Consider the following 23722-nt stretch of genomic DNA (forward strand, 5'->3'; position numbering starts at 1 on the left):
GGTAGGGCCTGCACTGGCGATACCCCGCGCGGAGAGCGGAGTATCGCCGTGGCCCTGCGCCGTGAGGGGCGGGAAGTTTAAACTTTCGATCCTCTTTTTCTCACCACGTTTGGTCAATATGAGCTAATTGAGGCACAGCAAAGTCGATGGCCATTTAGGGTACCACAAAATTGGCAAGCTGTTTTGAATGCCAAAAATACGCAAGCATGGCAGTATACTCCGCAGCTGGCCAAAATTAGCATTGCCGGCGGCCGAAGGCGCCGAAATTGGGCACGCTGATCAGGATTTCAGGTCAAGCTTTGCCGAATTTTGGCATTCAGAACCATTCTGAACGGCTTGCCAATCATGTGACAAGCGAACTTAGCAACCGGATTTGCAGCGAACTCATATTACGATGAGCATTCCTCCCCGAAACAACGTCACCTGACTGAAAGCGACGCCACGGGCGGTGTTGCGGGAAGAGTTGTTTCATAGGTTGGCAGCATTGTTGCCTGCCAGCGGGGTGGTTAGCGATTCTTCCATAAGGCAGTGGCCTGGCCTCTATTGTTGGCTGTCGACCCGCACCCCGCACCGCTGTCTGACGATTGTAGGAAAGTGTGCCGTTGTGTCCATTCCACGCCGACAGTAGTGCTGTGCCCTCTTCTAGCCGTATTCCACCGACGGTAAGTTTGTTCAGAGGTTGATTCGTGACACTGTGGCAAAAAGGTACGGAAAATTCTGTTAATTTTTTTGCCAGGATTCCCCGTAGCCCTCTTATCAATATTCTCCGTAGGCTCTTACAGTATTCTCCGTAGGGCTGTACAGTATTCTCCGTAGGACCGACTGCACAGTCTTCTCCGTAGGACCTGGAAGACTGTATAGTCCTACGGAGAATACTGTACGGTCCTACGAAGAATACTGTTCGGTCCTACGGAGAATACAGTACGGTCCTACGGAGAATACTGCAAAGAGCCTACAGAGAATATTGACAAGGGGGCTACGGAGAATTGCCGCAAGCTGTTTACAGAATTTTCCGTAGCTTTTTGCCACAGTGGAGTTATTTTCCAAAAGACAAAACTTTGTAGGCCATCACGCAGTATATAAATTTAGTAACTGTACCAGATTTCGGGCGTAATCGGACGGCTGCCCCGTCATTCAACGAATGTCCCGTCATATTCGTAAGAATGTTAATTTTGTCTCGTTCGTTCGAATGTTGATCCACTTTGAAACGAATGTGACATCATAATTAAACGGCCGTGTCATGTTGAAACGAACGCGACAAAATTCACATTCTCACCAACAGGACGTCACGTCACATTCGGCGAATAGCAGAGTCGCGTGCTTATGTGTTCTTTAATGGGCACACACTTGCGCGTGCTTAAGTACACACTTTGACGCGCGTGCAAGTACACGCCGCGGAGCGCATGCTCGAGAACTGTGCGTGGTTTTTCGTAAGACAGTCGTGCGAAGAGTTCATCAGCACAAAAAATGTGACCACACTAAATTACTGCGTAGTTGTTCTGCCACTTAGATTCCAAACGCTATGAATATAGAACGTATGGTGCAATGCACTGAGATATCGCACCATACGTGCAATGCCTCAACCATATTGCACCTTACGTACCATGCGTCCTGAAAACGCCCTATGCTAATGCGTGGGGAATGGATAGGCATTGCACTTCATGTGCAATGCTTTTGCATTGCATCAATTGACGTTAGCGTTTGGATTATCAGTGTGCATAAGCTGTGCACGAAACTATGCATGCGTTTCAAAATGCACGAATTTGTGCGCAACTTAGTACGAAAATGTGCCATGTTGCGCATGAAATTCGTGCATTTTGAAACACATACACAGTTTAGTGCACAGCTTACTCACAAAAAAAACTACATGGTGATTTAGTGTGGCGTCTCGTATAAAAATGTACGTAACATTGTGTTTCCACGCTCTACCTGGAGCATGCCTGCAAGCTGCAAGCACGCTCTAGCTAGCACATGCCTGTCAAGCATGCACGAACTAGTACATACATGCCATATAAACTGTTCCTGGTGCAGAAAACTAGAAAATTCCCTATCACTAACACAATTAAGCGCAAATGTGCTGTTCTTACAATTTTGGTCCAAAAGGAGTGCATGTTAAAAGTTGTGGGAGTCCACATACGAAATTGTTCAAATACATTTGATGTGCACACTCTAAGGACGGAAGTTTTAACAGTGTGCATCGAGGTTCAAATCACGTCATCGTTGGGATAAAAGGAAGGGCAAAATTATGGTAGATTTGTTTGTTCTGGACGGACGAAAGTTGACGAACGGCGTCACTTTCCCTGCACTGCCAGAAAAATTGTGACTAGTACAACGAAAACTAAAAAAGGAGGATAAACAGAATTGTACAAAGTACAACGAGGCTTGGACTGGACTGCACCCGTCAGTCCGGTTCCATTGAACTTTGTACAACAATTGTTGTACTTTGAAAGTACAGTTTTTTTCCTGACAAAATATTACTAGGAATTCCTGTAGGTTTGTTGGTTTTGTTTTCAGCTGTGCGTTATTTTTACGTTGTACGCACCATTTGCAACAATGAACATAGACTCTCAGCACGTTACTGACTTTTTCATCATTAATTACGTATTCGTATAAGTAACAATAATACTTAGTATTTTCCAACTAATTTCCTATGTAAATTTATGTACACAACCAAATTGTCAGTATATTATTTAATACTTCCGGAGAAGTTCTTTAAAAAAGGAAAAGTACATATTATGGTCGCAGAAATTACTTGCATGAGTACTGACAAAATAAGCAAAAAGTCAGTAACGTGCTGAGAGTGTAGGTATTGATACTCATCTCCCCAATTGCCCTTGTTCTTTTTCAGATATAGCAGAGGACTTCTTCTTCTTCTTCTGGAGAACCCGATGCCGGGAGCTCGAGGACAGGAGAAGGCAGCGAGTCACGGAAAGGCCAGAAGCGCCGCTTCGCCTGCATCAGCGGGCCGTGCAGGACGACGTCAAGAAGGACGGAGCCAAGAAGGACGCAGTACAACGGTAGGACTTGACGACAATTTGTGAAATCCCACGAGCCCTTTCATAGCCAGGGAGAATCTCAGACGGTGGTGGATCCAGAAATGGTTTTGGTTCAATCAGAGGGTGGCAACGCCCCCCACCTGTCTTGACGCCATGTTCAATGACCCCCACCCCAAATATTTTTTTTGAAAATATGAGTAGACATACTTGTAGCGTTTTTGGTCGAACCCCATTTTTCTCCTGTTTTTGCGATGCGGTTTCGAGGGGTGACTTGATCGTAAGCGTGCTCCTGCTCCAGTTTAATTGTTACTTTAATATGACCTTTTAACTTGATGCCGCACTCAACTTTCATTCGATTCCTTTATGCAAGTCTCCGAGAAAGAGTATCTCGTTAAAAAGTGCCATCTTTTTTTTTTTTTTTTTTTGGGGGGGGGGGGTCGAACATGGCGTCAGAATAAGTGTACAGCGTTGCCACCTGGCTCAATCCTGTGGTTCAATGTCACGGGTCCCACGCTTGCAAGTGTGAGACATCATTGTACCCCACTTGAAAGCATAAGACACGTGGTTCACGAGACTGTCTCACCCTTGAATTTACAGTGTATATGAAAGCCATTTCGTCCCTTGGTTGCGAAATTCTTTGGGGGATGATAACACTGAACGGCAAAGACTGCAAACTGCCCTGCACGTGAAAGAGCGCCTGCGAACCTCTGGTAGACCCGCCCGTTACGTTTGCATGTGTTGCGGGCTTGCCTATCTCCAGTTCGCAGGCGCCGTCGTGCCTCTGTCCTCATTCTCATTGCAGGAACATGGCATCACGTTGAAACGAACGTGACAAAATGTTACGTTCGATTGAGCGTTGTGTCACGTTCGTTTGGATGTGAATCGACCACAAATTTGCTTGTTCACATTCAAACGAAACGAACGTGACATTTCATCTCGTTCGTTTCCACGTGATGTCACGTTCCTGGAATGAGAGTGCTGGCGGAGAGGCGTGTGATTCTCACGTGAACTGCCAAACACGAGGCCAAACAGAGGCAACTGGATCCTCGACGTCTCCTAATAGAATAATCCTACCTGTCAGTGCTGATCCAAGACAATCCTAACTGTCAGCGCAGATTGTACGACGTAAAAAGCTATTTCTTATAAAATTCTGTGACGCCAACATGCTGTTTCAAATTTCTTGGCAATGGACTTGTTAAAAAGTATAAACCTTGCATATAAACGTGGAAGCTGTATTTCAGTGATTGTCTTGGATCAGCACTGACAGTTAGGATTATTCTATTAGGAGGCGTCGAAATGGCTCCCGCAATTGCTCCGCGCAGCAGCTTGGTGCCTCAGGTGTACAGCTTACACTCTAAATGTCTTACGAAACAATGCCTCAGGGTGCGAAGAAAATGGCGCATCACGAAGGTTGGGTTTTTGTGTGCTTATGTGTGTGTATGAAAAGGCAAAAGAGATTCGTTCACTGCGAGAAAAAAGTACAGAAAAAGTACGGAACATGTCCGGTCAATAATTTGCCTGGACCGTCCGTACCTGTCCTGTCATACTACGGAACTTCTGTACTTTTTTTTCCCTACCCGATTATATGAGTTCTTGTGGGACAAGTATGGACGTTCCGTACTTCTTTCTGTACTTCCGTACCATTTTCGTGTGTACATTTTCCGTACAAAAGTACGTAATTACGTATTTAATTTAAATTTTGACCGTGTAATATATCGAAATTTTGCGCCGAATTTAAAAACATGGCTCAAATTTCATTGTAAGACATTTAAAGTGTATTTCATTTTTGCTTATTCTGCCGAGGAGTTTTTGCTCTTTTCTTACGCGGATGAGTGTTTTTCTAACGTTATATTACTTTCTATGCGTTTACAGACCACATCAGACATGGCGATGAAGAATTTGCTGACGAAGTTGAACAAGGTTCAAGATTTGTTCTCAGCCATCTCATATGAAAAAATTGAGTTGCCCAAAATCGTCGTGGTTGGCTCGCAGGTATGTGAATCCAAATCTTTACACTAACTGTACTCTCTCCAGGGTCACGGTTTCGTCCGTGGAATACGGCTGCCCACGGCACTGAACCACAGCATGAAGGGTGGGACGGAATGTCCGACGAGGTGTGGGACTTTGATATCTTGGAGCAAGCGTGAGGCAACCGTTGTCTACGCTTGGATTTGCAGTGTAGCCATGCCCAATTCATTTCGGTCACTTCTCAATTTTCACAACTGCAGGATGGTGGTCATTGTTCGCGAACTTGGCCGCAGCCAAGTCGGTTACTGCAGCCTTAAACTTTAAAATGCTACAAAATCCGTACCGCCTGAGGTAGACCAAAAACGTAAGGGGCTCTCTAAAATGGCGTAAGTTTAAGCCTTTTTTTAAAGCACCTTTTGCCTACTTACAGGGGAAAAGTGGTGCTTTTTGCCTACTTTTTAGGCGGCTATCTAGGGGTTAAAAGGGGGGGCAAATTGGATGCAAATTGCCAACCTTTGTATTTTCTCCATCAAAAGGGCAATTTTCTGAGTAGAATGGACTACGAGAGTCGCTATTTTCTTAACTCATTTCGATTGTGCATCTCCACGCAATTGACATTTTCGACGGTTTCTGTTACCATATTTCTTTTCATCGGTAGCTACCGTTTTTCACATCGCAATGACTACGTCCTAGCCGCTAACTATGCTTAAGAACGAGTGTGTATTCCTTAATATCGATTTGTTTTATCACTAAATTGATACTTGTGTTTATTGCATTAGAAAATGCTGAAACGAAATGTCAAGAGATCAAAATCGATGTCCTGTTGAGGGCTTAACAATGGCTATCAGGGCCGCTGGAAGTACTTTCTGATGTGATAGGGAAAAGGGAGGGAGGGCTGTAAGATTTACATTTGTTTAATAGTGTTTGAAATCAAGCGAGCTTAAAGTGAAAATTCATATTATTTTCTACTTTTACATTTCTAGAGTACAATTATATTCACGCTTGATTGGCGAGCGAAGTGAGCCAAACAAAGAAGATATTAGAATAAAATGAAGACAACATGCGAGTGAAGCAAGCTAGAAGCCAAATTCTAAAGAATTAGCGGCTTTGCTACATTTTATCCCTCTTTCGAACTCAAAATGGCACTTTTGAGGCTGAAAGTGGGAGGGGGCGACGCTCCCGCCGCACTCCTCTTCCGGCGCCCTTGATGGCTGGTGATCCCTGAAATGACTTGAAGTGACTGCTCGAGAACCTGAGCGGAATAAAAAAAATATGAAAGGAATAAAGACAGCTCAATTGGGACTTGTTTCAGTCAAGTCTACTGCCAGTTTCGTAAAGGGCGAGGGCCCATTGAGATGGACCATTTTGATCTAGGTCTTATGGCGTGGACCAGCTTGGTCCACGCTTTCAAGCAAGGAACTCTATGCTCCATGGCCCACACTTGGATTATCACTATACACTGAGAATGAAAAAGTCATGATCAATACCCAATTTTGGGCGAGGTCAGCACCCAAATTTGGACGAGGTTTGTTTCCTCGCCTGAATTTGAGCGAGGAAGCCTTCCTCGCCCACAATTAAATGAGGAAGGGTGTATCAATCAAGAACCTATATAGCCCCAATCCGACAAACCTCCCCACCCAAAGGCAGTACATCTACTTCCTTAGAAAATTTGTCTCTGGTCACCACGGACTTACTTAAAATACTTCGGCACGCACCCCACACATGCGGGGGTCTGGGGGCGGAGCCCCCAGCGAGCGCCGCGAGTCGCTACCTATATGGCTCCAGTATTTAATATGATAATATGACCCAAATTTGGGTGAGGAAACCTTCGGGACCCAAATTTGAGTGATAAAGAATTCCTCGCCCAAAATTTTAGTCATGATCATGACTCTTTCATTTTCAGTGATGCTTGCATTCATAAGAAAAGTCTGCCGATGATTACACCGTAAACATATACACGGTTGTTCTACACTGTGGCTAAAAGCTACGGAAAATTCTGTAAACAGGTTGTGGTAATTCTCCGTAGGCCCCTTGTCAGTATTCTCCGTAGGCTTTTACAGTATTTTCCGTAGGACCGCACAGTATTCTCTGTAGGACCTTACAGTGTTCTCCGTAGGGCTGTACAGTCTTCCCGGCCCTACGGAGAAGACTGTGCGGTCCTACGGAGAATACTGTAAGAGCCTACGGAGAATATTGATAAGAGGGCTACGGAGAATCCTGGCAAAAAAATTAACAGAATTTTCCGTACCTTTTTGCCACAGTGTAAATGAGAGCTGAAAATGAAACTTACATTCAGTTTGGCGTGAGTGGCTTCCCGCTTGTCGGTAATATCCTCTTGCTCATGAAACAGTTCATCCAATTCTCGCTGCATGAGAGCCACAGACAGCTCAGTGGTGAGAGATTCACGAACTTCATTCACGAGGAAAGTTACGACCGCCTTGGCTGTTGAGTCTTGCATGGTTTCTGCCACTATTTGGTAGTAGTGGTCGAGCATCTTACCTAAAACAAATAGAGAGTTGACGTTGATCTCTAACTCCATATCGAAGTTCATGACGGTGCCAGGAGTGTCACCTATGCATCAGAGTCCAACCATTGGGAACAAATGAAAAGGCTACTTTGTTAACTGAAAAAATTATGGGTCAGGCAACCTCCGGACTCTTACACATCGGTTGTATTCTAATGATCTAATCTTGTGGAGTTGATACGAGCAAATGAGATTGAACAACATTTCAAACAAAATAAGTTGCACACAATTTTATTGGCTGAGCGATAGCAAAGCCTGTTACCCGGCAGGGGTTGGAAAATTTTGTCTGTCTGTCCGTCAGCACTACTCCTCCTAAACGGCTAAGCCAATCTGGCTGAGATATGCAGGGCAGGGTCCTTGGGTATGTCCTTAGGTCCACATGCCAAATTGCAGCTTTCTATCTCGATCCATTTGGTCATTCCAGCAACAGAAAACCCTAAAAACCGGCAGAAAAAAGTCAACTTTGAAACGACTTGCGTAATTATTTCAAGTATCATGTTTTCCTGTGTTTACGAGGGTGCAGGTGCCAAAAATGGAATCCATTTGGACCTCCGACCCAGGTTTGAATCCCAATAGGGCAGGCATGATTAACCAGAATTCCGTGGGTGCCAACCCAAAGATGCCGTCACTCGGTACTTAAAAGGTGGTTCTGAGCATCAATGCAAAAACCAAATGTTTCTTTTTGATTGCGATCACGTCTCTTTGTGCGCCGACGTGCAGCAAAAGAGCCTGCCGAAGGCAGACTAGCGCCATGTACCAAGGTAGGTGTAAACGCCATGTGTGGATTGTCGGAACTGGCACAGTACCGCGAAGTCCACGACAAGCCACAGTCTCGCGTACACCTACCTTGTATTTTATATTGGGAACAGGTGGGGATGTTAAACCATTCTGGGGCCTTTCCCCCACCCCCTGGAAATCTAACGATCTAAGGGCATCAAAAAGTAGTACACTCTCAGCCGTTTACTGACTATTTCTCAGACGTATTTCTGTAAGCAACCATAATACTAAGTATTTAGTTCTTAAATACATAAAAATTTCTTTGTAATTTACTAAGAAAACGGTAATATCAGTACAGTAATTAGCAATTACTAAGTAATACTGACAAAAAATACTAGGTATTATGGTTGCTTACAGAAATGCGTAAGCCAATGAGAAAAAGTCAGTAAAAGGCTGAGGGTGTATTTCTCGAGAGAACTTAAAAAACGCGAATTACAGTCGTGCATCATCACTCTCGCCACTCCACAGGCGAGACTTGAAGTTTCGCCAAGTTTTGGTCAGACCTGAAAGTCTCGCTTCAAGTTGGTCAGTCAAAAACGTCTCGCCACCAAATGGCAAAACGTCCGTCTGACCGCCGCCTCACGGCCGTGATGCGTTCCACAGTTACACGGCCCAAAGACCGTGGTCAGACACACAAGTATCGTCATTTTGTGGCGAGACATGTGTGTCTGACCATTTTGTGGCGAAAATTTTTTTGTCACTAAATTTAGGCGAGACGTTCAAGTTTGACCAAAACTTGGCGAAACTTTATGTCTTTCCATCTAATTCGCAGTGACTTTCATCAATTGACAAGTCTCCTGAGGGGAAGACTAACTACTACGTTTCTTCGGTTTCTAAAACCATCAAGAGAATGCTAAGGAATTCAGAACTTTGATGCGTGCCGTGCCCGATCAGTGAGAACGAAGCTTACCCAAAATGATGACATGTTTTTTGTCCTTTTCTGACATAGTCAACAAGTTCAATTGATCGTCAATGTCGGCTTTTTCTTCTTTGCCTGCCCCTCTTGAGCGTGAGCGAAGCTTTTCCTCCAATACTCCCTCTTTAAAGGGTATTAAGGAACTATCTATTTTATCTTGTTTCATTACTTCTTGGAATTCTTCCTCCAGAACATTGATTCGGTAGTACGTAATATGCCCAGTTTCAATAGAGACCAAGTCTTTTATCTAAAAAGAAACAAACAAATAAAACAAAACTGCACTGCTTGCTTTGACGCACATTCTCGGAGTAATTTGCAGTAAAAATATGCACAGATTTACTTACGGTTTGGATTGCTTTCTGGGACCGTTCCTCAACAATTCCCAATACGACTTTTATCAGGGCTTGCGTCAGCTCCGGGAAGCGAAGTTGCAGTTGCCCTGAGATGCTAAGCTGGCACATGTTGCCAAGTTCTCGCTTCACGGCATCCACGCAAGCCAGAGCAGGCTTCTCCATCTTCTTTATCAGGGGTTTGATCAACGTCTCGAAGGCTACCTCGGACACGAAGAATGGGGGCTTCAGACCGTTGGACTGTCTGATTGCTATTATAACTTGATCGGTGGTGTAGGATTTGCAAGGCTCACACCTAGCGAAGACTTTCTCCAAACTGCTGTGAAGAATGTCACACAGTTTTGCTCCGCCAGTTCTGAAAAGAAAGTATCAAGTTACACTGCATTTCCTTGTTCTGCACAACTTTCCCTTAAACCTTTCCTAACTTGACCTAAGAGGAAGTCCCCTCACATTAAGGCAGCTAGTTAATGGTCAATTTGAATGATTTAATCATGATAAATGAATTTCGGTGTGAAAAGTAGCGAAAGTAGCACGGTGAAAACGGTACCTGGTTTTCCCAGGAAGCCTATGGTGAAGACATATAGGTGATTTCCAGGGAGTTCCTAGGAAAACCAGGAACCGTTTTTGCCGTGAGCCTACATCAGTGGTTCCCAACCCCGGGGTCGCGACCCCATTTGGGGTCGCGCCATGCTACCTGGGGTCGCGTGGGGTCGCGAGTTGGCTCCTGAGGGTCGGTCAGTACCAAGCTTGGATGTCAAAATTAAACAGCAAGGCAGCTATCATTTGAAGACTAGAATGTCTCATTACAAATTTCGGCCCTCTATTTTAAATACACTCAAACCCTCTAAATTCGGTAAAAATTCAAAATTTTCGAAAAAAATCCTCCCCTCCCCTCTGAAAAAGATGGGGTCGCGTAATTTTGTTCCTGGGGTCCCAAAAAATTTTGGAAGCCGTTTTGGGGTCGCGGGCTGAAAAAGGTTGGGAACCGCTGGCCTACATCCATCTCAGCGTCAATTGTCGTTCAAATACGCACCACGATAAGGGCATTAGTTTTGTGAGGGGACTCGGGGCGAGGGGGTCCCTGCAGTGAAGTTTGCACTTTTTTCATGAAAAGTTTTTTTGGAAAGTCTGCAAGGGTTTTGGCTATGATTCCCGTTCTGATATGTCCAAAGAAGGATGTAAGGTATATAAGCACAAGCACTGTGGTGCTTCCTCTTAGGATTATGACATGATATGAAATATCAGTCAACATGACTGAATATTCGCTTTCCTGAAAGCTGTAGTCATGCATTTGGCTCTTTTTTTCATTCAAATGAACGTAGTTAGGTCGAACAAATCCGTGAAATGAAACCTTTGACTTGGACACATCTTTCACTTTGCAGGAAGAAAAGTTAAGTTTTCACAATTAATGGTTTCGTTATAAGCACCGACAGTTTCTGCTCGTATGAAGTTCTAGGACCAAAAATGAGATGAACAAAAGTAAATTCAAAAAGAAGAAAAGAGTCGTGTCACTTTAACCGAATTTCACCGATTAGTAGTCACTGGTAAAACTAAAGCGTAACTCTATGCTAAGCATAAAGTTAGGCTTGAAAACGTTACGCTTGAAATGCAGCATACTCTGGAAATTTCCCCATGCATTTGTACAGGGGGCGGCGACGGCCTCGGGAGCGCGTGAAGCCATGCTCGAGCGAGGTGCAGGGGTTACTTATTTTGCTTCGATTGTAAGATCTAGGCCGTTGATTGCAAAACGCTTTGCACAGATCATAAGAGCACAAAATTTGGGGTGCATTAGGCCTAGTAGACTGCCCGATACTTCCAATTCAACCGAACATAAGGGCGGAATCCTTTACAACAACATGGCACATACGTGTTTTTTTCCTAAATTTTATGATTTCTCGTGTTTTTTGGTGTTTTCACTGCACCTTCATATTAGGTCAGGTGGGAGTTTTGAGAAAGACAATTAGCCTAATACACCCTAAATTTCAAGCCCTTTCCATCGGTGCAAAGCGTTTTGAAAAACAGTCTAGTTTTCATAATCTCGAAGAAGTGCGCAACCTCTGCCAGGGGGTGGCAACGGCCTTGAAAGAGCGTGAAGCGATCCTCGCGCCGTCAGTGCAGACGTTGCGCACTTGTTCGAGATTATGAAAACTAGACTGTGTTTTTCAAAACGCTTTGCACAGATGGAAAGGGCTTGAAATTTAGGGTGCATTAGGCTAATTGCTCTTCTCAAAACTCCCCCCTTACCTGATATTGAGGTGCAGTAAAAACACCGAAAAACACGAGAAATCATCAAATTTAGGAAAAAAACTCGAATGCGCCATGTTGATGTAAATGATTCCACCCTTCTGTTCGGTTGAATTGGAAGTATCCGGCAGTCTACTTGGCCTAATGCACCCCAAATTTTGTGCTCTTTTGATCTGTGCAAAGCGTTTTGCAATCAACGGGCTAGATCTTACAATCGAAGCAAAATAAGTACACACTCAACATCTTATGATCGTTTTTATACGTATTACGATGGTTTTTCATCGTAAGGTACGCATAAATTTGCACATACGTAATATGCTTAATTTTTCATCGTATTACGCATGAATTTCATCGTATTACGCATGTGAATCATCGTATTATGCATGAATTTCATCGTATTACGCATGTGAATCATCGTATTACGCATGAATTTCATCGTATTACGCATGAATGTTATTGTAGTACGTATGTTCTCATTTAAACGTACGTTACAATGGCCCTTTCATCGTAAGAGTCTGAGGGTGTAACCCCTGCACCTCACTCGCGCATGGCTTCACCCGCTTCCTAGGCCGTTGCCGCCCCCTGCCTCTGCACTGACGGCGCGAGCATCGCTTCGCGCTCTCCCTAGGCCGTTGCCACCCCCTGATTTGTATGGGGGGAATCTTGGGGGAAGAGCCTGTTACGCTTGATTTCAAGCGTAAACTGATTACGCTCGAAAACAGAGGGTTATACTACGCTTTAGTTTTACCAGTGTACCAAGTGGTTTACGTAGTCGCGAGGGGGAAATCACTCTTTAAACCTGCGACCCGACTATTACGTCTATAACGCTCTATTACGCCTCAAAATATAGGGATTTAGCTGAAAACAGACCAAAAAACCCTTAAAATAGATCAAATTTGGAGAATTTCGGCTATTACGCTACTATTACGCACACTATTACGCGTGCTATTACGGACAGAGTGACCCGACTATTACGCGAGTGTTTTCCCCCTCGCGTAGTCGTTTCCTCAAAACTTTGCTTCCTGGAATGCAATGCTCAATGCATTCGAAAATAAAACCTCCTTAAAATACCTTATTGCGACGGCTCGATATACTTACAGTTTCATGGATTGAAGGTTTTGCGATCCTTTGTCACAGAGCGAACAGAAAGCTTGACTAAACTTGTTCACCACGTTCATCAGAGTAGCCCTCTTGTCTGTTATAGATTCGCCACACTCATCTAGAATCTTCGAGCAATCTTCCATTTCTTTGCGGATTTTATTCTGAAACAAAGTAGCCAAACTATATTTAAAGCTAAAAGCTCGGAAAACTTGTGAACTGCTGCGGCCCCATCTGACTCCGCGTCAAAGGTTTGGCGAGGAACAGCGATTATATCATCCTTAATGAAAACGAAAGATAGAAGTGCAGGTTGTGACGCGACACGCTGCAATGAGTGTGTCAAACATAAGAAACTCCGCTACCGTGCTCTTGAAGACGATGCTAGTCGCCTCTTTTAAGGGGGACCCTGGTGAAACTTTCAAGTAGGCTTCAAAATAATCCCAGAAAGTTGAAACTTTGCTGAATTATGAGGTTCATTATGGTGAGTTCCCAAAACAAAATTCAATCCAAAATGTTGAACGGTCTCTGAGAAAAGTGGCTTTTTAGTGTTTTTTGGAGCGTTGGGGAAAAATCTTCCTGCGTCTTTCATTGGGACGGAAAGTCTTGAAATTTTTTTTGGGTTATCTTAAAGATGTATAGAAGAGATTTTAGTGACGGAATTTTCAAATTCAACTGCTGTCCTGAGATATGAGTTTTCAAATTTCAACATTTAAAAAAAGTGATTTTTTTTCCTTTTTTTCAAACTTTTAGGTGTGTTTAAAAAAAAGTAAGGCTGATATCAAGATTCCGTCACTAAAATTTGTCGACAAGTCATCAATGAATAGAGTCCATGCAAGACGACCCATGTAGGTGTCAACCAGGAACGCAGGAAGTCTTTCTACGACAAAATTTTTTGTCGACTGAGCAAAGCTGTGAAGTTGAGCGTAGAAGCCAACGACAACTGATCTCAATGTTATTTCCTTCCAAATGATAAAGAAAGTACCCACTTAGCTAAAAGGTGTTCAACCTGTTGAATTTGAAACCTTCTATGCACATTTTTGTCTATGAACTTTGAAAATACTATTTTTTGGAATTTTGGCGTTTTTTTCACCAGGGTCCCCCCTTAAAACAAACAAAAATAAATTGTACGGCCATTTCATCTCTAAAATACGCCGACCAACTGGCATACAGGACATGAGCCCCGTCCCGTTTGAGCCCCGATGGTCTGAGCCCCGACCTGAGCCCCAACCTGAGCCCGGGTTGAGCCCCGACTTGAGCCCCGATCCAAGCCCCAATTTTCAGAGCCCAGATTGAGCCCTGACCTCATCCCCGTTTCAGCCCCATTTGAGACCCACTTGAGCCCCGTGGCAATAAATCATGGAAAAATGCGTGATTTTAGGTCGCGGGGCTCAAATGGGGCTGAAACGGGGCTCAGGTCGGGGCTTAATCCGGGCTCTGAAAATTGGGGCTTGGGTCGAGGCTCAACCCGGGCTCAGGTTGGGGCTCTGGGCGGGGCTCAGACCATCGGGGCTCAAACGGGACGGGGCTCATGTCCTGTATGCCGACCAACTTTATTACTACTAAGTTCTGTACTGAATGTTCGGTTGCAGCGCTCTGCTCACTGAAATAGTTGGCAATGTATCTAAAAAGTGTATTACCCTTTGTACTCAATTCCATCGTTACGCCGCGAGTGCTATGAAAATGTCGTGCTTAACACGCAGTAATTTTTAAAAGTATTGAGTAACTTAATTAATATTGGTGACCTCTTACCTCAACGTCAGGAAGGTTCTTGTTGATATGGTCTGAAAGCAACATGCTCAATTTTTTGGCAAGGTAAAGAGATCCCGTCCTTGATGCAATTTCCTTGTATTTCTTTTGAAAGTACTCTTGCTCGTATTTAAAAGCATCTTCCATTGTCTTTAACATTCAAAAGCACCTTTTAATTAATGCAAAGTCACATTTTTCATACGCGAGAACGCTATCCACCATACAATTTTTACCTTATTATCATTGATGTCCTTCTGTGATCTGTTGATCACTCCAACAATGCCAAGTTTCACCGGTATAACCAGTCCTTTCAACATATCTCTTGCATCAGTCCCTTGAAACAGACATCAACCAGGTCAGTAAAAGATGCGTGATACGGTTCGGCTCCCAGGGTGGATCTTACATTCAAACACTTTCTGTTCATCGGTGAAAAACTGAGTAGCACTTGTTTGGCTGGTGATTCACCAGTGGTGAATTTCATTCAAGTCAACATTTGACCAGAATATGGATAAACTCGGAGCACACCAAATCGTTTGAGAAGGATCGCTTCGTAATTCGTAGAAAAGAAGGGATAATGTAAAATCACAATGTTCAAGTCTTAGTGAAGCAAGGTCATTCGCCACAATATATGTTACTTCGTAGTACGAAAATTTGCTTTCAATTGCGAATAAACCCTACAATACATTTCCTTCGTAGTCCTGAATCAGATCCTTCATTCACTCTCATTCTTTTAGGAATGTAACATCACGTTCGTTGAAACGAGCAAGGCAAAATGTCACGCTCCTTTATGCATTGCGTCACACGTATGTTGAGATGTGAATAAGCCACAAATTATCTTATTCTTATTAAAATGGGTGTGACTCAATGCTCAAAGGAGCATGGCATTTTGTCGCGCTCGTTAAGCGTGATGTCACGTTCTTGGCATGATAGTGTACTTTTCTGGAAAAAGGGTGTCCATGTCACAGAATGTGTACACTGCTAATCCAAGAGTGAACCAAGTCCACGCAAGGTGCCGTGGACCAAGATGGTCCACGCTAGGAAACGTGGACCACGTAAGGTCCGCTCAACGCAGGCCAAGCTGTGGTCCACACTTGGAAGTGCGGCTGGCCTGTGAGGAATTCAACGCTGTAAAGCGTGGACCGCAGCTTAGTCCACGTTTCCATGCGCGGACCTTGCGTGGCCCACGTTTCCTTGCGCGGACCATACGTGGTAAACGTTTCCTAGCGTGGACCATCGTCGTCATGGTCCACGCTACCTTGCGTGGACTTGGTAGTGTATGATGGAAGAATCCTACTCAACACGAAATAATGAAATCGTGTTTGCCCGAAGGTTTACCTTCGTCCATGAGGTCAACTTTGGTTAAGACTGCAAGCGTGCGTTCTCCCTCTGGATCGACACTTTTGGCCAGCTTCAGACTCTCGTTGGTCGCCATGTCTGTATTAGCAGTCACTACAGCCAAGATGATAGTCAAAGGATTCTCGATATAGTCCATAATCAGCTCTTGTATCTGTTCTTCGATATCCTCAGGCTGATCTCCAATCGCCACCTGAAAGAAAACAACATAATTAATGCAAAAACAAAAAGGACGATAGGCTTTTTTTACCAGAAATAGAAATTTGGTTATTTGTTCCGGGCAACTTCATCTTGCAGCCATAAAAAACAACAGCATTTTTTTTACCTCCCACTTTTTTAAGGAAATTGGTTTTAAGGTTTCGAATAAAGCCATTGATTAAGTACAGGCCATGGGCTTACTCCGTAAATTTCTCGAGTGACCCCAAACAGTTAGTTTGAAAGTTATTTAATTGAGTGATTGAAGTGATAACATTATGCAGCTGCTAATCCAACTGTGGACCAAGTCTACGCTTCCTTGCGTGGATCACAGTTTGGTGACTTTTGTCCTGGCTTCCTTGAGTGTCACGGACTGTGCAGGATACTGACACCGCCCAGACCGAGAAGCGTGAACCAAAACTGGTCTTCTCTACAAACTCGAGAGGGCAAATAACGTTCTTCGAGTTGAAGCATGCCTGCGCGAGTATACTATGGCTGAAGTCCCCTACGTTTTGCAACAGTGTACTGGTATGTACACTCTCATCCCTCAATCAACTTTTTATCAATATCCATTCAAGTTTCTGTGCATTAATAAAATTTCGTTTTAAAGCTTAACAGCTCACTGAGAATGAATTGGTCACCACCGTCACTCTTTAAATGGGTGATGCAACTTCGTTGCCCAAATTTTGGTGACGAAAAATTCATCACCCGAAATTTGGTAACAGGCGTTTGGTCGCCCAAATTTGGGTAACGCCGTCCGTCGACGACGCCGCGCGACGCCGTGAGGTCCCCGATGACGTCCTTCCGGGGCCACCACGATGACCGGAGGCCTCAACGCCACATTGGGTCATCGCGGTGGCCCCGGAAGAGCGTCATCGGGGACCTTGCGGCGTCGCCGACGACGTTACCCAAATTTGGGCGGCGATTTTATGACTGCCCAAAAATTTGGTCACCGCAGGCTCGTCACCCAAATTTGGGCAACGGTGCGTGCGTTACCCAATGAAAGGGCGATGGTGGTGACTCTTTCATTCTCAGTGAGATTTGAGAAAACTGACTAGCGAAATTGATAATAATGTTTTTAAAACAAATAAAAACGTCAAGACACGTGAGTGGTCATCGGACAGAACAACCTATTTTCAATGGGTTTCCCATGTGACTTACGTCCTTATGCCCGACGGCCGCTGACGTATGGATGCACACAATCGTTAGCACGTTTTTAAATAAATACTAGTGCACTGAGGCAAAACCTTACGGAGAAATCTGTAAACAACTTGGGACTATTCCTCGTACCCAGAACCTAACATTTACCGTAACCTTCCTTGTAAACTTAATGTTTTCTGTAGTCTTTCTCGTCAATGTTCTCTGTAGGGGTTACAGTCTTCTCCGTGGGCATGCGGAGAATTCTGTAAGTCGCACGGAGAATATTGATAAAAGGCTACGGAGAATCATGGCAATATCATCTGCTATTAAGCTTTCTCTGTAGTCTTTTGCCACAGTGATACCACGAGTCTGAGAGTGAATGCAACACCTGGCATTACTTGGCAAGCATGCTCCAGCGTGGCGTGTACTTGACAAGCATGCTTCAGCGTGGAGTGTGCATGTAGGCATGCTTCAACCTGGTGTTGTACTCACTTCAGTTTGTAGACTGTGCAAGAAAGCGTGGACTTGGTCCACACTTATGGATAAGCAGTGTCATGACTTCACCTTGGTTATGCCGGGTAGGTCGACGAGCGTCAGGTTGACCACGTCGGGCGAGTACACCTTCAGGGTGATGGGAGTCGTGACGATGCCTTTGTTGGAGCCCGCATTGCGAGTCGTTTGAGCATCGATTTCGTCACGAACCTCGTCCAGCTTGAAAATGCGATCTCCAGAGTGCAGGAACGTACCCCATTCCTTGTGCTCGATACCTAAAAACCAAAAATTTCGCAGGATGCACCAAATTTTTGACTAACGAAAATAGACATAGTATTGACAAAATATAATTCTCAACGTGTATTGGGGTCATACGAGTTGGATCTGGGTGAAATTTGACGATTTCGACCATATTTAGCACGAACGTGTCCATATGTTAGGTCGATGTCTCAAGTGGTTTCGTCAGAATTAGCATTTTAAATTTTTACTTTTTAAAAAGAGCAATTGCTTTAAAATGGCTCAAAATGACAATTTGATATCGGATTTGCATGCGGTGCATGCAAGTGATTCTGACGTAAAATGCGACGAGGAATCCGAATCTGCTCTTGGATTTGGTCTAGCTTGATGACCAGTGGAGTAAATTGTGGAAAGCATGAAAATGAAGGTATATTTCACAAGCCTGTCTATCCTAGTAAAAAATCTAAATCTGCACGTCCCAATCTGCCGAACACGTTAAATTGTAGTACTTTCAATGAGCTTTCCATATCTGTGATCAAAAATTTTGGGCATGGCCCTCCCTCAGGAGCTGTAGGCCGCAATAAACAACTCTGCACTCAAATTTTGAGCTACTCAAAATACACATTTTTTTAGCTTAAAAGCTCAGCGTTTCAAGTTTACACGCATGCCGCTTACGCCATTCGAAAGGGAATTTTGAGACCAATCCAACGGTACCCATGAGCCTGGTCGGGTGAGTGGACGCCAAACTTCGCCAAAATGCCACTAAAACTTAAAATTTGAACGACAGTTTTTCTAATTGAGAAAATGAGTAAAATGTGGCATCTTAACGTGTCAAATGTGTAATCATTTACTCGAAATTTCGTAAGCTTTCGATTGGTGTATAGACGAAGTTAGGTGGTTTTGACCTCTAAAGACCAGATTTTCTCAATTTTACTGAAGATGTGGGCGCTAATCGGCTGAGACGCCCCGTGCAGGTAGGCAGCCTATCCGGCGCGCAGTCTTTCCTTCTCTCAAGGGGTGTCTAGCTGTACCCCTACCATCCCTCACCCTCAATAATATGACGTCAATATATTTTACAAGATAATTTTATCTTGAGAAATATAGCCACCTTCACGGACGCCACGCGCCCGAAAAATTTCTCGTCTGATTGTCCTACCCTTTCGCCGTGCGTCACCCAAGGGGCAGTGGTTGAGTTGAAGCACAAGCGGACAGCGGGTGACGATGCCCGTGCCGCGCGGCAGGAAGGACCTCCTCACCAAGGACTCCAGGACGGAGCTCTTGCCGGCACTCTGAATCAAAAGAAGGAAACAGCAGTTTAATGGACGTGAAGTCGCATTCATTCACGCTAAATGTTTATGTAATTTTTTTTACGTGGTTATGCATGATTTGAAACTTGTTTGCCGTTGTCTATAAAATTGCCCGAATTTGCATAAGTGCGTAAGCATCTTTACGCCTTATATTATGCATATTCCACGTAAGCAAAAATCGTGCAAGTTCCACGCAGAAAAACTCTACCTGAACATTAAGTGTGTTCATTTCCCACCGAACAAAATTTTACACAAGATAAATTCAGACCCCACTATTTGAAAAAAATTGTCTCACGATTTTTACAAATCGCATACACACTAAACGTCATGGGACTTTTTTTAGCCATGGATAATACAGTTTGAATCACATCCTGAGTTTTGCTGTCTCCTTGGCGACAAATTTAGTGCAAATGGTATTTCCATTAGACACTTTGTCCCGCCTGGCAGACGCATATCATTGTACTACAGTCGGACGTGCTTAAAATTGCATCATTCATGGGACGAAAAAGTCCCATGACATTTGGTGTGCGACACCTGTGTGAAATTGACGCGGAATCAGACAAACTGTGCGAATTTGCACCCTTTAGGGTGCAAAATTTGTAAGTTCACAAACTTCGTTGGTTTACAAAGTATCCGGACAAAACGTGTACGAAGATAGCCCAAGGCACACGCTCAAAACCTAACGAAGTATTTTGAGCATACGAAAAACTAGTTTAGTGTTGTACGAAGACATAGTTCGTACATAACTAACTTTTTTTTCGTTCGAATCTTATGAATGCTCAAAATACTTCATGAAGCTACTTTCCTTATAGTTTGTAAAATATTCAGAGTGCAGATTTACAAGTTTTGGTACACGTACCTGGGTGCCAACCACCACGATTTTCGGCAACTCAATTGGCTCATATCGAAGTGTTGAGAACAAGTCTTGAATCTTGTTGAGCTTATCAAGCAAGCCCTTCATCGCCATGTTGGGTTAAAATCTGAAAAAAAAACTCAAAATATGAAAGTCAGTAACATGAAAACAGTAACGTAACACACAGCACCCCACTCCAACTTGGTCAGAAAAGGGGAGTTGTCACCCAGTGCCCTACCCCCCGCTCCACCTTTATCTCCCGCTCCGCACTCGCGGACTGAGGCTTCTGGCGTCCAGCGCACCTTCACTCACATCACTTGCACTCCCACACTATCATATCTTGTCGTTACTTGGTCACTTAAACTATGCGATAAGGGGTATTGAAATGCGTGAAGCACGCCCTGCCACGCGGAGAGCCGTCCAAAGGCACTCCGGGGTCCCTTCACTAAAGTCAACGCAGCCCGGACTGGCCCGGACGACAAACGGAAAACATTGCAAAATGACAACAAGCCGTGGCGTCGTTCGAATCTTTCCGTGCCTATCTAACTTAGCCTGAATAACAAATCAGAATTAAAAGCCTTGGCGGTGTTCATCCCGAGCCAATTTTTGGCCCGTCCCGTGTATTTTTTGTAAAAAACATGACGCAGGGACGGGCATATATTATGACTTATTTTAAACATTCTTTTTATTCGAGTTTTTGCATTGTTTCTGATGTTTTTGAGGGTGCTGATGACGAAAATAACATTTATTTTGACCCCAGACTCAGGTTCAAATCCCGTCAGGGCTAAACATAGGCGAAATTCGCACATTTCTCAACGGGACGGGCCAAAGTTGCCGATATATGTCGCTACTTTTCCTGTTATTTTAATACGTGCAACGCCTTCCCATGACCCCTTCCGATTTTAACCAAATATCAGGTCAAAATCGGAAGGGGTCATGGGAAGCCGTTGCACGTATTAAATAAATGAGCTCCCCGCTAACAACCAGTTACTCGCGAGGAGTTAAAAAGTTTTGTCTGGTTTTGTCCGTTCGTTTGTCGGAACAAAATTTTCTTATCCCATTTGAGCAACATTTGGCTTCGCTGCTTATGGCACATTTGTTTTTATGTGACTCTAGGCGTAACTACACTCTAAAGTTGGAGTGCCCAGAAACTGGGCGCCTTCGACGCCGGCCCCACTTTTTCGGGTGCCAAATGTCGCCCAGCTTCGGGGCACCTTTGTCGCCTAGTCTCGCTCGGGGTGGACTAACCATCAAGGAATCTGCGATGAATTCATCCGTATGACGCAAAATCCGTCCATAAAGATTGCACAAAAATGTCCGTAACACAGATAGATGTATCCGTAAGTTTAGTGTGTACGTACAACGGATTGAATTTCGTTCGTAATACGGATGTTTTTGTCCGAAGTACAATGGTTTTGGTGTTTGTAAGTTACAACAAAATTATCAGTAACTTACGACCACGCTTTGGGGGAAATGTACCACAGTTTGCCTACCTCCAGGCGTGAACACACTGGCTGCACCAAGCGCGAATGTGCTTTGCGCACGAAGATGTAGAAGACGATACCTCTCAGGGACCACGAAAAAGAATCTTTCTAATGGAAAGCGTGGCCTCGACTCGAGCGTGGCGCTGCTTTCCATCATCAACTTACCGGGGCTCGATTACTGCGAGACGAGGGCACTGGTCGGTCGGTCAAGAGGCACCTCACTACGCTGAGGCCTGCGACGGAGAGAGCGGGGCGAAGCGCACGTCTGTCGCTCCGAACAGCCAAGATCACACTGTGTGCGGAGCGGATGTGGAGGGAGCCGACGACGCTGCAGACGTCGCCGCCGGTGTCGGCTTGCCGGGCCAGCGAGGCACGGGGGGAATACCTCGCACGGACTAGAGAGCCTCTATTTTGAAAGAGAGGTGCCAATGTCACGTGACCTATACGCCTTCTGATTGGCTCCAACCCAACCGATCCTCGAGCCGTGGCGAGCCGAGCCACACGTCGGACGTGTAGGGCTGGCGAAGATCCCGCGCATCAAGTTTTGGACGTAGTTGAGGTTGGCGTGGGGTGGCGTGGGTTGTTTGTGTCTTGAAACTGTTGAGGGGGTTATCTGCCGGCCGGCGTTCTGGGGAGATGTAGGTAATTCACTAAGCTAAGTTACTTTGTGTTTCAATTATATACTTTTCCGTCGAAATTTATCTTTTTCTTTATATTTCAGGACCTTTTGAACCTTTGAAATTCGTACATCACAGAATGCCCGTACGCACAAGTAGAGGTTAGTTTCATTTTAGGCATTGTTTACCCTTTGGTGTTCCAGAGTTACTTTGGATCAAAAGAATTTTCTTATTTTCTTTTTCAGAAGCCTTTTGACTGAACTAAAATGCCCGCCTGCTGTGTCACCAACTGTAAAAACCACCACAGAGGTGGTTTTGTAATACTTCAGTTTCCCAAAGATGATATTAGACGAGCACAGTGGAAGAGTGCTCTGGGCGTATTCGCTCCAGATTGGTCCAAAAACAAGCACCACAATATCTGTAATGTAAGTGGTGCTTAAACAATGTAGTAATTTACATGTTTGCGCTTATCCTAAATCTGCAATCTTCATCTTTTCTTAGGTCCATTTCCTCCCATCGGATTGGGTGAAGTATGGGGTTCTAAAGAAGGACGCGGTACCATCTCAGTTCCCACAAAAGGCGCTAAAAACCAACCCCAAGGAAATCATCAAGGATATCCTTTTCTCTAATTCCGACCATCCGTACTGTCAACATCCATCCAAAAGACCAGCACCTGCAGCAAACGAATGGGGAAACCGGGCTTGGTTCATCCCACTTGCTCCGAGGGATGTGAGTGACCTTGTAGCGCCCCTCGGAGTAAGTTCGGCTGTGCCGCCCATTGTTTCGGCCAAGACCCCAGAATCCGAGAAACTTTTTGCTGCTCTCCACAACAAACAAGATGTAAATGCCTCCCTTCAAGTGAATATCAGTGCACCAATTGCAGCCGCTCCACCTGACGTCGCAGCACTTCAATCGGACAATGACAGACTACGCAAGGTACTGACATCATTGGAAAACAGACAAAATTTCAATGAGCAATTACTGCAGGCAGCATGGAGAGACAGACAAAGAGTTGAAACGACTTTTAGCAAACACTCACAGACTAAACTGGAGGACACAACTGACACAAGACGTTGGTGGAAGTGGGATGCTGCATCCTTGCAAAAAGGGATGCAGTATAAACTTGCTTCCAGCAACACAGGCTATGGACAAATACGGACGGACATGAAACTGCCCTCACGACGGTCTATTCAAAGAGTACTCCAGGGGGTAGAATTCGAACCTGGAGTGCTGCATCACATTCTGGCTGCGTTCAAGCCAAACTTGGACCAGTTCGAATGTGAAAGTGACAAGGATGTGGTTTTAGTTTTTGACGAAATGGCCATCAAGGCAAAAATATTAATGGACATAGGGACTAAGAATTACGTTGGTTACAGTACACTGAAGGGGACAGAGGACAAAGTGGCAGCAAAAGGACTGGTTTTT

General features: G+C 44.5%; 2 protein-coding genes across 3 annotated transcripts in view; one reads left to right on the forward strand and one right to left on the reverse strand.

The window, feature by feature from the left end:
• Positions 1-539: 539 nt before the first annotated feature.
• LOC117639479 (dynamin-1-like protein) overlaps positions 540-23722 on the forward strand; it is a 53731-nt gene continuing 30548 nt past the window's right edge. Inside the window, exons 1-3 of the mRNA XM_034375185.1 lie at positions 540-662; positions 2849-3017; positions 4869-4988. Of these exons, the coding sequence (XP_034231076.1) occupies positions 2889-3017; positions 4869-4988 (249 nt within the window). The 5' untranslated portion in view covers positions 540-662; positions 2849-2888. The remainder of the gene's footprint in view (positions 663-2848; positions 3018-4868; positions 4989-23722) is intronic.
• Positions 5921-22036, reverse strand: LOC117639480 (dynamin-1-like protein). 2 transcript variants are annotated; one of them, XM_034375186.1, is made up of 12 exons: positions 21846-22035; positions 20203-20323; positions 19193-19325; positions 17872-18074; positions 15955-16165; positions 14853-14953; positions 14623-14769; positions 12874-13037; positions 9526-9886; positions 9176-9428; positions 7255-7463; positions 5921-6216 (listed from the first exon to the last, which is right to left on the reverse strand). In XM_034375186.1, exons 2-12 carry the CDS (start codon positions 20308-20310, stop codon positions 6082-6084), a joined length of 2025 nt encoding a protein of 674 aa, XP_034231077.1. In that variant the 5' UTR covers positions 20311-20323; positions 21846-22035; the 3' UTR covers positions 5921-6081. The 2 variants fall into 2 exon arrangements, with proteins under 2 accessions (XP_034231077.1, XP_034231078.1); XM_034375187.1 differs by lacking the exon at positions 17872-18074 and having other exon boundaries at positions 19293-19325; positions 21846-22036.

The sequence above is a fragment of the Thrips palmi genome, unplaced genomic scaffold (assembly GCF_012932325.1).
Source record: "Thrips palmi isolate BJ-2018 unplaced genomic scaffold, TpBJ-2018v1 HiC_scaffold_11, whole genome shotgun sequence".
In the NCBI taxonomy this organism is placed as follows: Eukaryota; Metazoa; Arthropoda; class Insecta; order Thysanoptera; family Thripidae; genus Thrips; species Thrips palmi.

Excerpts from the sequence above, each read along its gene's own strand:
- LOC117639480 (XM_034375186.1), bottom strand. The coding sequence starts at position 20,310 with ATGGCGATGAAGGGCTTGCTTGATAAGCTCAACAAGATTCAAGACTTG. Across the intron at positions 16,166-17,871 it reads ACCTACCCGGCATAACCAAG|GTGGCGATTGGAGATCAGCC; the intron begins GTGAAGTCATGA and ends GTTTTCTTTCAG. Across the intron at positions 13,038-14,622 it reads AGAACCTTCCTGACGTTGAG|AATAAAATCCGCAAAGAAAT; the intron begins GTAAGAGGTCAC and ends ACTTTGTTTCAG.